Raw genomic sequence first — 15,147 nt, forward strand, 5'->3', positions numbered from 1 at the left:
ACTGTATAGGCAGGGCAATAGGCTCAGAAAATATGAGTGACTTCTCCAAGAGCTGCGTAAACAGCAGATCAGGTCTCTTCTTAGACCTTAGACTCTTTCCCCATTAGACATAGTGCCTGCCAGTCCCCCTTTTCTCAAGATATACAAAAACATATGGCTAGGCATGGTGGCTCATGCCTGCAATTCCAGCATTTTGGGAGGCTGAGGCAGGTGGATCTCCTGAGCCCAGAAGTTTGAGACCAATCTGGGCAACATGGCAAAATCCATCTCTACAAAAAAACACAAAAATTAGCTAGGCATGGTAGTGCGAGCCTATAGTCCCAGCTACTCAGGAGGCTGAGTCAGGAGGACTACTTGAGCCCAGGGGGTTGAAACTACAGCAAGCCATGACTGCACAACTGTATTCCAGCCTGGGCAACACAGCAAGACCATGTCTCAAAAACAAAATAAGGCCGGGTGGCATGGCTCACACCTGTAATCCGAGCACTTTGGGAGGCTGAGGCAGGTGGATCACCTGAGGTCAGGAGTTCGAGACCAGCCTGACCAACATGGAGAAATCCTGTCTCTACTAAAAATACAAAATTAGCTGGGCATGGTGGCATATGCCTGAAATCCCAGCTACTTGGGAGGCTGAGGTAGGAGAATCTCTTGAACCCGGGAGACGGAGGTCGCAGTGAGCCAAGATCGCACCATTGCACTCCAGCCTGGGCAACAAGAGTGAAACTCCATCTCAAAAAAAAAAAACAAAAAAAAACATACTCTTCTCCACACAGAATCGGCTCTCTGCCTACCATGTTATGTAAATGCCATCAACTTTTCAAATTAGTTCCTTAAATTCCCTTCTAGGACTGAAAGATGTGATTTCTATTCAGCTCAATGGGACACAGAGGAGTCCAAGCCAGGCCTGAAAGAAACCATCTAGCTCAGTGAGAGAGACCTGGATCACCCCAGGAACCCACCAAGCCCATGACATCAGGAGCCATGCTCTGCCCACAGCATTCTGTGTCAAACTGTTCTGCACCACAGAGAGACATGCTGACTACCTGGAGAATGAAAACCACAAGTCACACTGCTTGGCAGGTGATTTGATTAAAGAAAGTTTGTCTGTTTCAGTTTTCTTTCTACCAGTCATCAAGAGGCAGCCAAGGGAGTGTGTACAGCTGTCACCTAGACATGTATACCACAATCTGGGGGACTCATTTTCACCAAGTGACCTCAAATGCTAACTCTCCTGTGCCTGAACTTGGAGGCCCAGGCCTGGAGTGATTCATCCAGACAGAAGCAGAAGAGGCTCTGGGCATAGCCCCACACAGGCTACCACTAAGGCCCTGGTAACAGATAGCATTAACATAACCCTATGCTTTATTTCTTTTTTTCTTTTGAGACAGAGTCTCACTGTGTCGCCCAGGCTGGAGTGCAGTAGTGTGATCTTGGCTCACTGCAACCTCCGCCTCCTGGGTTCAAGCAATTCTCCTGCCTCAGCCTCCTGAGTAGCTGAGACTACAGGTGTGTGCCCCTACACCCGGCTGAATTTTTGTAATTTTAGTAGAGATGGGGTTTCACCGTGTTAGTCAGGATGGTCTCGATCTCCTGACCTCACGATCCACCCACCTCAACCTTCTAAAGCACTGAGATTACAGGTGTGAGCCACCGCACCTGGCCCCTGTGCTTTATTTTAAAAAAAATTATGTGCAAGGAAAATTTACTGAATGGCTGGGCATGGTGGCTCACGCCTGTAATCCCAGCACTTTGGGAGGCTGAGGTAGGTGGGTCACGTCAGGAGTTCAAGACCAGCCTGGCCAATATGGTGAAACCCCATCTCTACTAAAAATACAAAAAACTAGCCAGGCATGGTGGCACACACCTGTAATGCCAATTACTCCAGAGGCTGAGGCAGGAGAATAGCTTGAACCCAGGAGGCGGAGGCTGCAGTGAGCTGAGATTGCACCACTGCACTCTAGCCTGTGCAATAGAACAAGACTCTGCTTCAAATAAAACAGAACAAAACAAAAAAATTGACTCTGAAAATCTAAAATCATTCAGTTCCAAAATTCAAAACTTAAAAAAAAAAGAATTTCATTTATTTTGAAACAAGGTCTCACTGTCACTCAGGCTGGAGTACAGTGGCACAATTATGGCTCACTGCAGCCTTGACCTCCCAGGCTAAAGCAATCCTCTCACCTCGCCCTCCCTAGTAGCTAGGACTGTAGTCAGGCACCACCATGGCCAGTTTATTTTATTTTTTGGTAGAGATGGGGTCTCTCTATGTTGCCTAGGCTGGTTTCAAACTCCTGTTCTCCCAAACTGCTAGGATTACAGGTGCAAACCACCATGCCTGGTCTCTAACTTTTGGATTAAGGATGCTCAACCAGTAATGGAGTGGAAATATTCCAAAATCCAAAACAATTTGAAATCTGAAACACTTCTGGTCCCGTGACTTTCAGATAAGGGATATTCAACCTGTATTTTCTATAGAAAACCTGCACCTTGCATATCTATTCATTGCAAAGACTAATTTAGTAGAAAAGGTAGAAGTCTTCTTCACTGAGTCACTTTATATTTGTTTTATTAATAAATATTATTCTAACTATAAAATATGTATACACTTTGGTGTACACAATTTAGAAAACTCTGAACATACTTATTAATAACTCTTTCCTCTGAGAAAGGTTTCACTATTATTTAAAGTATCCAAAGTCATCACACAATGAAATGATCCCAGTTTTCTTAACAAACCTGTTCGGCTTACACTTTGCAAGCAGTAACCCTACATTTGAAGACAGGTATTAAGAGACTGCGTAGTTCTCCCCATGACAGAAACAGTCTGCAGTGAGGGAACTTACCTCTTCTTTGTCATTCTGGCGGAGATGGTTGCAGCGATCCAAGAAACAGTGGCCACCCATGACCCACTCCTTTTGGATGAGGCTCTGGAAACCAATTCTGGTTCTGCAATGGGGGTCCATCATCAGTTGCACCAGAGAGGAAATGAGACAGCAGAGGTCGGACGCATTCTCCTCTAGGAGGGGCCCCAGCAGCAGTGCAAAGAGGAAGGAGGTCATAAAATGTTAAGACAGTTTCAGAATGCTCTCATGTGTACAGTTAAAAGTAGGATTCCCAACACCAAGGTCTATTATTAATGGTCATGCTCTTATTCCCTAAATGCAAGGGCCAATGACAAAGGGTTATGTTTTCAGACTGAGATGAACTGCTCTAGCATGTCTAGTACAGGTTCCGGCATACACTGGGACTAAGTATGTATTTGCATACTGAATACATAAATGCAGCACTGCAAAGCTACTTTCAGCAGGTGGGGGTCTATGTGTGCCACACCTACAGAGACAGCAGAATCATTTACATAATGATGACCTGCCAGCTTCCACAGGCCAAGACTAAAGCCCTTCCTTCCTGGGGTGTGGAAGCCTCCGTCACTGAACTCACTGCTTCACGGCTCAGCTGCTTCTCAAACTCACCTCAGACCTCCCTTCCTCCACTCCTAAGTCCTCCACTAACTCTACTTTGGAGAAGGTTGAAAATTTCTTGACTGTAGCAAATTTATGTCTATTTTCAGCTCTAAGGCTCTGTCCTCTTCTGTTTGAGGAGCCAGAAGTGCCTGCTTCTCTGCCTAGCCTAGGAAACTCTAAGGTTCTATCCTTTCCTGTTTGAGGAGCACAGAGGTACCTGTATCTCCTGCCTAGGAAGCTCTAAGGCTCTGTCCTTTCGTGTTTGAGGAGCACAAAGGTGCCTGCTTCTCTGCCTAGCGTAGGAGACAAATTCTCCATGGTCTACTTCCACATGCCCACTTTTCATGCACTTTCCAAACCCATCTGATGAAAAGTCCACTCACATACTTGTTTAACATTCATGAGCTAGAGCAAAAGAACCACACATCTTTATCCCTTAGAGTTTTAAGATCCTAAAAGTCAGAGTCTACATCCCCAGTTTCCCTTTTACAAAAGTAGGTGTGACTCAAGTTGTTTTTTTAAAAATGCCCATGAGGAGGATGGTGCTAGTTATCATTGGCATTAGAGAAACTTAAGAATGAATTGTAACTAGGAGGTGCTCATACTGTGATAACTCTCATTTTGACTCCTATAATCACAGAGCACTTTGGGTCCAAGCTTACACTTCTCCCTCCAGGAAACAAGCCTCAGCTATGGGATGACATGGGTTACAGACAAATAGATTTTTATTTTTGTCACCTAGTGTTATCAGTTTTCAAAATGAGTTTTTTTTTTTTTTTTGAGACAGAGTCGCACTCTGTCACCCAGGCTGGAGTGCAGTGGCACAATCTTGACTCACTGCAACCTCTGCCTCCCAGGTTAAAGCAATTCTTGTGCCTCAGCCTCCCAAGAAGCCAGGACTATAGGCACACAGCACCACGCCTGGCTAATTTAGTAGAGATGGGGTTTCGTCATGTTGGCTAGGCTGATCTCAAACTCCTGGCCCCAAGTGATCTGCATGCCTCGGCCTCCCAAAGTTTTAGGATTACAGGCATGAGCCACTGTGCCCAGCCACAAGTTTCATTTTTAAGGAACATTTTCTTCTTGGATCTGAAGGGTATTAACGATACTCCTAAGGGTAATGGGATAAGGGGCTAAAAGAGATTTCAGAGGTGAGACAATTCAGTAGTTCATCTAGGAGTGAAGGACATCTCAGTTCCATCAGTCAAAGATTCAGGTTTCACTTTATACAACTCTGTGATTAATGTGTTCTGGCCCTGAGTCCTTCTATCCCTTAGACCTCCAATCTTTATCCCTCCTCCTTTTCACAAGTTGCTCAATACTCAAATAATGTTCTGTTCTGTCATTGCTGGTTAGATCTTTTTCAATAGCATACTTAAGGCAACTCTCTCATTACGCTGTAAACGTCTAGAAGGCAGAAGAACAGAGCCCAGCACATGGCAGGGGCTCAATAAATGTATTCAAATCTAAGTCGGTCAGCCAGTATCAGATGGACAGAAGCCACAGAAAGACACACGTTCCAGGCTGCTCTTAGAACCTAGGGCCAACAGTTACAGAGAGTTTCAGAGAATGAGAAAAGCTTGGGGGTATCAAACATAAGACAATCTACTTAATTTACAGTGTGGGGCTTTACGAAACAAAATATTTCTAAACAGCAGGTAAGGTTTTAGCTTAGATCTAACTAGTTACGGCACCAATCTTCGTTGTGTGGTGGTTTATACTTGCTCTTGCCTGATCTGAATGTTTGCATCATGTACAGCAAGTTAAGCCCACTGAGGAAAAGGAAATCACAGGCCACCAAGTTTCTATGGTAACTGTATAAAGTGGTTAAACACAAAGATATAAAAATAACAACTAAGTCATCCACGGAGCTCTTTATATAAGAAGGATTATGAAAAGATTTTAACTTTAACCAAGCTCAGTTAATACAAAACAAAATCCAAAACATTAAGAAATGTGAGCTTTGGTAAAGATACCAAACAATTCCTTCTTGGACTGTGAATAGGTCTGCCAAGTCTGAAGTGAAAGAATTTTGTTTTAAACTCTAATACTGAATTCCAAGGCAAAGGATTCCAAGGTTAGGGAGAAAGGAATAGAAGGATTTCTACACTATCTCACTCCTTTTGTTTCCAAATACAGAAAGCTACATATACAAAAGTTGAATCTCAAGTGAAGAAAAGTAGAAATCATCCTTTGTGTTTTATATATGTTACCTAAAAGAAGAACGTTCATGTTTTGTGCTTCCATACATTCTGTAATCTCTATTGCTTTCTTCAGGCAACGTCTAAATAGGAAAGAGACAAGAAAAAGGGGCATTAGTTCATGAGCTTGGTAACATAAACAGTAAGTAGTTTAGAGATAGTCTAACTTGATCTTCAGTCTTATTTTTTTTTTCACACACTAAAATCCTCCAGAAAAGAAACTAATTACCATTTACATTATTTAGATACTGGGATAAACTCCTGCCCATTAGAAATTGAAAATTTTCAGAAGGGAATCCTAAAATTGATGTGAAAATGCTCCTAGTTGATTTCCTTTTTTTTGAGATGAAGTTTTGCTCTTGTTGCCCAGGCTGGAGTGTAATGGTGTGATCTTGGCTCACCTCAAACTCCACTTCCTGGGTTCAAGCTATTCTCCTGCCTCAGCCTCCCAAGTAGCTGGGATTACAGGTATGTGCCACCACACCTGGCTAATTTTTTGTACTTTTAGTAGAGACACAGTTTCACTGTGTTAGCCAAGATGGTCTCGATCTCCCAGCCTCAGGTGATCTGCCCGCCTTGGCCTCCTAAAGTGCTGGGATTACAGGTGTGGCCACCGCACCTGGCACTAGGTGATTTCTAAACTAGACATTCTTATTAAAAACTCATGCCTGGCTGGGCGTGGTGGCTCATGCCTATAATCCCAGCACTTTGGGAGGCCGGGGCGGGTGGATCATGAGGTCAAGAGATCGAGACCATACTGGTCAACATGGTGAAACCCCATCTCTACTAAAAATACAAAAAAATTAGCTGGGCATGGTGGCGCATGCCTGTAGTCCCAGCTACTTGGGAGGCTGAGGCAGGAGAATTGCTTGAACCCAGGAGGCAGAGGTTGCGGTGAGCCGAGATCGCGCCATTGCACTCCAGCCTGGGTAATAAGAGCGAAACTCCGTCTCAATTAAAAACAAACAAACAAACAAAAAACTCATACCTGAGTCTGTTGGTGAGCAAGACTCATAAAAATCCATATCTGGAGAATGTGAGACGTGTCAGATTGCTTTATTTAATGTGACCTGCTGAATGTATCACTGTGGCTAAAAAGCTCCAATATGCTCAGAAATCCTTTTTGTCTCTCTCTACACGTTATTCCCTTTGTGACTGTTGCCACTATTCCCAGCTTTGACTTGTCTCTCATGTACAACTGGGAGCCTTCACATACAGTGTCCTCTGCCTGCAGAGGTGTCTTCTTCTGCTGCCCAGCCACCCTCCCTTCCCACACTCCGACTCTTCATCTGGCTAGATATGATGACTCTTCTCTGCCCACCCAACACAAAGAAGGGTTCTTTGCTTTTATAACATTTATCACTGTCTGCTATTATAAATTCAAATTATGAGACGTGTAGCAGGATATCTGAAGCAGTTAAGTGTCTAGAGGACCACGGCTCCTTTCCACAATACTCACTGCAGAATGGAGAGAGAATGCGTGTGAGACAGTAGGAAGCACTGCTCTTCCTCCTGAAATGTAGCCTAGCGTGAGAGCTATTCTCTCACCCTGATCATCATTTCTGTTTTGCACCTTTCTCTGTTATCTCCTCTATTTAACGGGAACAGAGAAGAGCTACTCAATATAGAAATTAGGAAAGGCAATATATAACTCTGTTGTCTGGAACTCTCAACCTAACTCCCAAACCAAAAATAACTGACATTAATCATGTTTTTTTTGCTTTTGTTTTTGTTTCTGTTTTGAGATGGAGTCTTGCTCTGTCACCCAGGCTGGAGTACAGTGGCGCAATCTCAGCTCACTGCAACCTCTGCCTCCTGGGTTCAAGTGATTCTCCTGCCTCAACCTCCCCGAGTAGCTGGGACTACAGGCATGTGCTACCACACCCAGCTAATTTTTTGTATTTTTAGTAGAGATGGGGTTTCACTGTGTTAGCCAGGATGGTCTCCATCTCCTGACCTTGTGATCCACTTGCCTCGGCCTCCCAAAGTGCTGGGATTACAGGCATGAGCCACTGCGCCCGGCGTAATCATGGTTTTTTGTTTTTTTTTTCTTTGATATGGAGTTTCACTCTTGTTGCCCAGGCTGGAGTGCACTAGTGCGATCTTGGCTCACCGCAACCTCTACCTCCCAGGTTCAAGCGATTCTCCTGCCTCAGCCTCCTGAGTAGCTGGGATTACAGGCATGCACCACCATGCCCAGCTAACTTTTTGTATTTTTAGTAGAGATGAGGTTTCTCCATGTTGGTCAGGCTGGTCTCGAACTCCCGACCTCATGTGATCTGCCTGCCTCAGCCACCCAAAGTGCTGGGATTACAGGTGTGAGCCACCGCTCCTGGCCTAATCATCGTTTTTAAAAACACAGGTAATACATGTATAAGACACAAGATTCAAAAAGGTATTCAGTGAAAAGTCAGTATCACTCCTGTTCTCACCCCCAATTTCCTCCCTGGAGGCCAGCACTGCTGCCTCAGTGATAATTCTGGGTTGTCACACTCTTTCTGTGGTATTTCAATGCCTTGTCTGTAAAGTACATCTCCTTGTAACCAGGTGGCATGTTCATAAATTCCTACCAAATGTGCACAGAAATAAGTAGCAAATGTAAAATCTAGCTGAGCCTTGAAGAGAATATGTATCTAAGAATATTCAACTGTGAAATATCAAACAATTACATTATTTGTCAATTTGATCTACTACCCTGAGGTAGACAACTGTAAAATTCATGAGTAAAACAATGGTTTGAAATACCTGATTATGTCAAGCCAGCTGCTACTTTCCAACAGAGAAAACCATTTTATATCTGTGTCCCAAAATTCAGTACTGTTATCTGAAAAAAAGAAAAAGGAGTAAAGACATCAGGTCATTGTTCACTGAAATACTTGCCACAGAAATCCTGTGCTACTCAACTGTGTCATTCAGATTAATAGTCCAGACTCAAACTGCAGAATCCAGGCACAGGACTTTAGGGCCATTTCAAAACTTCAGCTGAAATGGTTTTTGAGCTGTAGGTCTCTAGAAGATTGTGGTAATCAAAAAGAGATGTTTATTGCTGAAATAAGAAATTCCTACAATGCATACACAAAGCCATGGTTCATCCTATAAGTCGACAGAGAGTAACATGCTTTAGGCAGAAATAGTTGACATCCAGGCTGCTATATTCTGATGCCACGAAAGCCTAAGGGTCAGACTTGATTTTCATTAGAATCTCAATGCACAAGTTCCTACACCCAGTATACCATGACATGACTCCCCTCTACATGCCTTATAAAACAGAGAACCTTAAATCTTACAGAAATCCAATGTATTTAAAAGTTGCAAACTCAGGCTGGGTGCTGTGGCTCATGCCTATAATCCCAGCACTTAGGGAGGCTGAGGCAGGAAGATCACTTGAGGTCAGGAGTTTGAGGTTGCAGTAAGCTACGATGGTGCCACTGCACCCCATCCTTGGCAACAGAGCAAGACCCTGTTTCTAAAAAATGAAAAAAAAGTTGCAAACTGAAATCAAGAAAAGGCAGATATCCCTGGAAGTCCTGAGTGATTGAAATAAAACTAGAATGAGTGTCCTTTATTAAACAATAAACATGTATTGTAATGTTTTAGTTTGAGTTAGAGTCATACATTGCTGTTTCGCCTGCAAGGGTATAAGCTCTTGGTGTTATATTCCTCTTTACGACCAATGCCAGCATAGTTAGTATATACAAGGGACTTTAAAAGTATGTGAAAACATGGAATCAAAAGATGAAAAGAAAAAATATAAACTTTATTTCTCAACGTAAGCTCCATCAAATTTAAGACACTCTCATAAGAGATGATACCAGCCATTTAGTTCACCCCTAAAGAACTGAGGGTCCTGGGAATTTAACCATGTCATTGCAGTCTATTTTACATTATTAACTGGAAAAAAAAGGGTTCCCTTGAAGGATACGGATACACACACACACACACACACACACACACACACACACACACACACAATTTTATTTATTTTTTGAGATGGAGTTTCGCTCTTGTCACCCAGGCTGGAGTGCAAGGGCATGATCTTGGTCTTGGCTCACTGCAACCCTTGCCTCCCGGATTCACTCTCCTGCCTCAGCCCCCTGGAGTAGTTGGGATTACAGGCACCTGCCACCATGCCTCGCTAATTTTTGTATTTTTAGTAGAGATGGGGTTTCACCATGTTGGCCAGGCTGGTCTCAAACTCCTGAACTCAAGTGATCCGCCTGTCTCAGTCTCCCAAAGTGCTGGGATTACAGGTGTGAGCCACTGTGCCCAGCGAGTAGGTTTGCTCAACTTTAACTTTTCAGTCAGAATTGTGTAAGCTGAACCATCTGAGATGTCTATGGAGTTGACTATTGTTTCTTCTGCTGTCAGTCCTCTTCAATTAAGGCAGAAAAAAGATTAATTTTTTCCTTGCAAACTGATGTGGACAGTTTGCCGCTGCAGGCTTCATCTTTGACATCATCTGCTCCTTCTTAAAAACGAGTTGTCCATTTGTAACCTGCTGATTTCTTTGGGGCATTGTCCCCATAAACTCTTGTGAAGCATCAATAATTTCACCATTCCTCCATCCAAGCTTTACCATAAATTCAATATTTGTTTTTGTTTCAATTTTAACAGAATTCACGTTGCTCTGATATGAGCTGTTTTCAAACTAATATCTTACCCTTCTTAGCTCTTCAAACCAGATCCTGCTCAGGCATGTTATAAGTTAGTATGAATTATTTGGGGTAAAAAAGTTTTGAAATTCATGCATAGATTTTGTATAATATACATTTTCCATGAACTTTCTGAAGACCCCTTGTACAATGGAAACTCAATAAATGTCACTGAATGAATCCTAAAATAGTTAAGAATTTGCTAGGCTAAAAAGTCCAAGTTAGTCCAGGCAGTGACTCATGCCTATAATCCCAGCACTTTGCGAGGCCAAAGTGGGAGGATCGCTTGAGCCTTAGAGTTCAAGATCAGTCTGGGCAACATCATGGGACTCTGTCTCTATTAAAAAAATACAAAAATTAGCTGGGTGAGGGGGTGTGTGCCTGTAATCCCAGCTACTTGGGAGGCAGAGGTGGGAGGATAACTTGAGCCTGGGAGTTTTAAGGTTGCAGTGAGTTGTGATCGTGCCACTGCACTCCAGTCTGGATGACAGAGGTGAGACCCTGTCTCAAAAAAAAAAAAAAAAAAAAAGTCCAAGTGAGGAAAAGTTACCTATAGGCATGACAAATCTCAGAGCATAAAGACTCATTCCAGAATGAAGAGAATCAATGAGTGTCTGAGCAGAGTTAAACATGAACAACCCGTAGGCAGCCTGGGCAGGAAAATGTGGGTAGCTGGGACGGGCATGTTTCATTTTCTACTTTGTACCTTGCTGATAAAACTTTTAATATTGTTAGAAACTGAATATTCCCAATCACGGAAAAAACAAAGTATTTCCACTTTGGGAAAAAGTCTACTGAAGAAAACGAACATCATTCACTTTATAAATCACCGCAAGTCAACAAATATAAATACTACATAGTTCAAAAGCTTTTAAAGGAAGAAATCAAAATGCTCACCACTGGACAACTGGTATGTTGAGGAAAGGGGAGAAGAGAAGGGTGGCTGTGTGATCACTGCCACAATAAGGAGGCAGGGGGGAAGCCTGGAGAGAGATGGAGAGGGAAGTGTAGTGATGGCAGCCAGACCCCTGGCACCATGACATCGCAGCCCTGGGCTCTGCGTACTATGGTAAAGAACCCAGGAAAAAAGGCAACAACTTTCACCTGATCTGCATGGCACGAATTTCCCCATCTGACACTAAGTTTTTGTTCAGTATTCTTCTCACCTATCAGAAACAGCTGTTTAAACTTAGCGTATGCAGTCTGGATTTCCTGCAGGGATAGGAAGTTGCTTGACAGGTCTTCAGTTTTAACAATTTCATAGGGTGGCCTGTGGATGGTCTTGTAAATTCTAGGTACCAAAAAGGAATATGAGATTAGAAGAGCAAACACAAATTTTGCCTGAGCATTTACAATTTGCCACGATCTGTGTTAAGGGCTCGGTAGGCATTCTTCAATTTAAACCTGTTGACTCCTCTTCCCAGTCAACAGGTTTGAAAACGGAGGTGCACAGAGTAAAACTGCCTGGCCCAGTATTATACAATTTATAAATTGATAGAGCAATGATTTGGACCAAGGCAATGTGACTCTGAATATATTCCTTTTTTTTCTTAATTTTAAATTCATCTACTTTTTAAAAAATTTGAAACATGCAGAAAGTAGAATAGTACAGTGACATGTATCATGACCTAAATTTGACAACTGTTAACATTACAGACATCATGTCACCTCCCTGCTGAAGACTTTGGCATGCACCTCTAAAAACAATGCAGGTGACATTCTTAATTATTATGTTATACTGACTCCTTTCAAATTAACTCAAAACAATCACTCTAAGTTGTATTTCCCTAGCACTAAGCTACCAGTAGGTAAACAGAAATACACACAGTACTAAGAGCTGTTCCCTGCTTCTTGGAAAACACAAACTGAGTAAGAACAAAATGTAGAACTACTAGTACTGACCTATCTAAGAAGCTCTTTTGGATTTGTAAAATGCCATCATCCTGTTCTTTGGGCAGTGCTGACATTTTCAAAAGGGCACTTCCATTGTGGCAGGACCAACACCATATCTGCAGAAAGAAATAAAGATTTACCAGATATAATAAATACAACCCAACAGGGGACACACAAGCTTAGCATTTAAATGCATACATGGAAATTTGTAACTTCAGTATGAAATGGCTGGACATACTCAACTTTATTAAGCCTGGGAGTATTTAGTCACAATGAAAACGAATGATTTAGTTTTAAAAAATAAACAGGTCTAGGTAGTCAGACACAGACTTACGGTCTAACATATACCTTTTGACTTATCATCTGCATTTGATAACCAGATGATAACGACAGTATTGTTTTTTATTATTTATTTATGTATTTGAGACAGAGTCTCACTCTGTCCCCCAGGCTGGAGTGCAGTGGTGTGATCTCTGCTGACTGCAACCTCCGTCTCCTGGGTTCAAGCAATTCTCCTGCCTCAGCCTCCTGAGCAGCTGGGACTACAGGCACATGCTGCCATGCCCGGCTAATTTTTTGTATTTTAGTAGAGATGGGGCGTCACCGTGTTGCCCAGGCTGGTTGCGAACTACTGAACTCAGGCAATCCGCCCACCATAGCCTCCCAAAGTGCTGGGATTACAGGCGTGAGCCACTGTGCCCGGCCAACAACCTTATTCTTATTAGGATAGTAGCTATCATTCAAGTGCAGTGTATTACATGTCAGGAATTAACTCATTTGTTATGGTAACTCTCTGTGATAGGTATGATTCTTTATCCCCCTTAACAGCAAGAAACTGAGGCTTGAAGAGACTGAAGGACTTTCCCAAGTTGTACAGAAAGCAGCAGCAGTGTGATTCTAAAGGCTGTGTTGTATATGGATGGCAAAAAGTGGGCAACTCTCATGAGAGAAAATCCACACTAGGAAGAATGGCATGTCACCTATTTGATATAACTGAATGCAAGACTTGTGACATGCAACGTACCTTGTTAGGTTGTGAGAGGGCACAGAGATACTAAGATACTGTGTCTACCTTCAGAGGTTCAAGTTTCAAACGGGAAATAAGCTTAGGAATATTAAAGAAGGTAGAATGTACTATATAACAGAAGAAAGAAATTTCAAGGAACAACAGAAAAAGGGGAAGGAGAAAGAAGTCACATGAGTGACATAAGTGGCAGGCCAGGCCGTTTAGGCTTTTTTCTGCCTTGGCAACAGGTTAAGGAGTTCAGGCTTTTTTCGGGATACAGTGGGGGGTTTTGTTTATTTGTTTTTCAGGAACAAAGGGAGATTAGAACTGACCTTGGGACCAAGTAACCTGCCAGTGGAGCCTAGAATGGAGGAGAGAGATAGAGTGGTTGGACGGTGAGTACAGCTGTGGACTTTGAGCCCTGCATAAAGGCCTGGCTAAGTGCTTGAGAGTGGCTAAGGTCCAGCCCTTGCTGTGCTGGCCAAGCCATTGGCCTGGGATCAAAGGTAAACCTGGAGGAAAGAAAGACCTTTTATAATTCAGCTGCCCAGAGGGGGCACCTTTTTGCCATTCATCTGCCAGGTATAAACCATACATTGGATATGCTAGCAGTAGCCTAGATCGAGAGTCAGAGATCAGCATGACGATCCAGGTGATATTGTGCACTACACTTAGAAAATCACAAAGGGGAACTGGTTTGGGATTTCTGGAGAAGATAATGGAATCAGCACTGGGTATATTGGGTGTCTAGTACCAAGAGGACATCCATGTGGAGATATTCAGGAGGCCCCTCAAATGAGAGGAAAGCAGGTCTGGAGCTCTAGACATGGGAGCTGATGGCCAGCTGCAGTGGGGGAGATGATAAGCCCACACAGAAAGCAAGGACAGAGAGACACAGAATTGCTTTAGGAACTGCTGAAAACAGCAACAACTCCTCTCTTGGGGCAAGATTCATGATGAGGCGGAAGTGTTAGAACACTGAGATAATCAAAGGGCCCTTTGCTGTTTTTGTATTCCCTTTTTCAATGCCATGCTAAGTGGTGTGCTGTAACCACCACATAGTTTTCAGTTCTCTGCCAAAGGTGGTGAAATTTTGGTGCCCAGGCAATTGTGCCCCCTTAGTTGGTGTAGCTCACTTGGATAAGGAGGGAGATACTCTTAGCCATGACTGGATGGTGAGTTCTAAGAAACTAAGCGTTCTTAACTTTTTTTATCTCTTCTTCTGGAGCACAAGGGGCAGAAAGCATAGTCCCTCGGTGATATCCAACTATAACTCATTTTCCATCTGGGGCACATGTAGTAACTTCCAATCATAACTGTCTCACCTCACCTGAGGCATGCAGGGCCAACTCCCTTAATATTCTGTGTGTGAAACAGTAAACAGAAACAAGCAAAGTTCCTGATCAGAGAGCCTTCTCACAGAAAGTGAGCAAAAAGTCTTCTACTGCTGCAATTTCTCTCTGGGAACTATGAGGGCCAGAGTTCTTAGTATGACTTCATAGGCAAGAATCACAGTTTGTTAACTTTTTTTTAAAAGGATTACTCATTATTTGGTACATTTTAAGGTCCCTCTCTTAATAGAGTCAAAAACAGCTTTAAGAGAACATCTACAATCTGAGGCCGAAGGCAGTGTAAGTAAGCAGGAAAGGACCATGAAGGTCAGCAGGCCAAGGGAGTATAGTGTTTCCAAAGCCAGGACAGGAACTTAAAAGACAATGTAATCAGAGTCAAAAACTGCAGTGTTGTGTGCTAATGGTATGGCTGGTGTAAAAAAAAAAAAAAAAAAAAAAAAAACTGCAGTGATTGGGCCGGGCGCGGTGGCTCACGCCTATAATCCCAGCACTTTGGGAGGCCAAGGCGGGTGGATCATGAGGTCAAGAGATCGAGACCATCCTGGTCAACAAGGTGAAACCCCGTCTCTACTAAAAATAAAA

At 43.0% G+C, this 15,147-nt stretch overlaps 1 protein-coding gene across 4 annotated transcripts in view; it reads right to left on the reverse strand.

Moving 5' to 3' along the window:
- Window positions 1-15,147, reverse strand: part of MTMR12 (myotubularin related protein 12) — a 93,020-nt gene that overhangs the window by 9,283 nt on the left and 68,590 nt on the right. For all 4 annotated transcript variants that reach the window (XM_012459934.2, XM_012459933.2, XM_012459932.2 and 1 more), the window contains 5 exons: window positions 12,217-12,323; window positions 11,481-11,605; window positions 8,408-8,486; window positions 5,675-5,745; window positions 2,844-3,016 (listed from right to left, as the gene is read on the reverse strand). In XM_012459934.2, coding sequence (XP_012315357.2) covers window positions 2,844-3,016; window positions 5,675-5,745; window positions 8,408-8,486; window positions 11,481-11,605; window positions 12,217-12,323 — 555 coding nt within the window. The remainder of the gene's footprint in view (window positions 1-2,843; window positions 3,017-5,674; window positions 5,746-8,407; window positions 8,487-11,480; window positions 11,606-12,216; window positions 12,324-15,147) is intronic.

This window comes from Aotus nancymaae, unplaced genomic scaffold (genome assembly GCF_030222135.1).
Source record: "Aotus nancymaae isolate 86718 unplaced genomic scaffold, 86718_ANA_hifiasm-v0.15.2.pri h1tg000014l, whole genome shotgun sequence".
Classification (NCBI taxonomy): Eukaryota; Metazoa; Chordata; class Mammalia; order Primates; family Aotidae; genus Aotus; species Aotus nancymaae.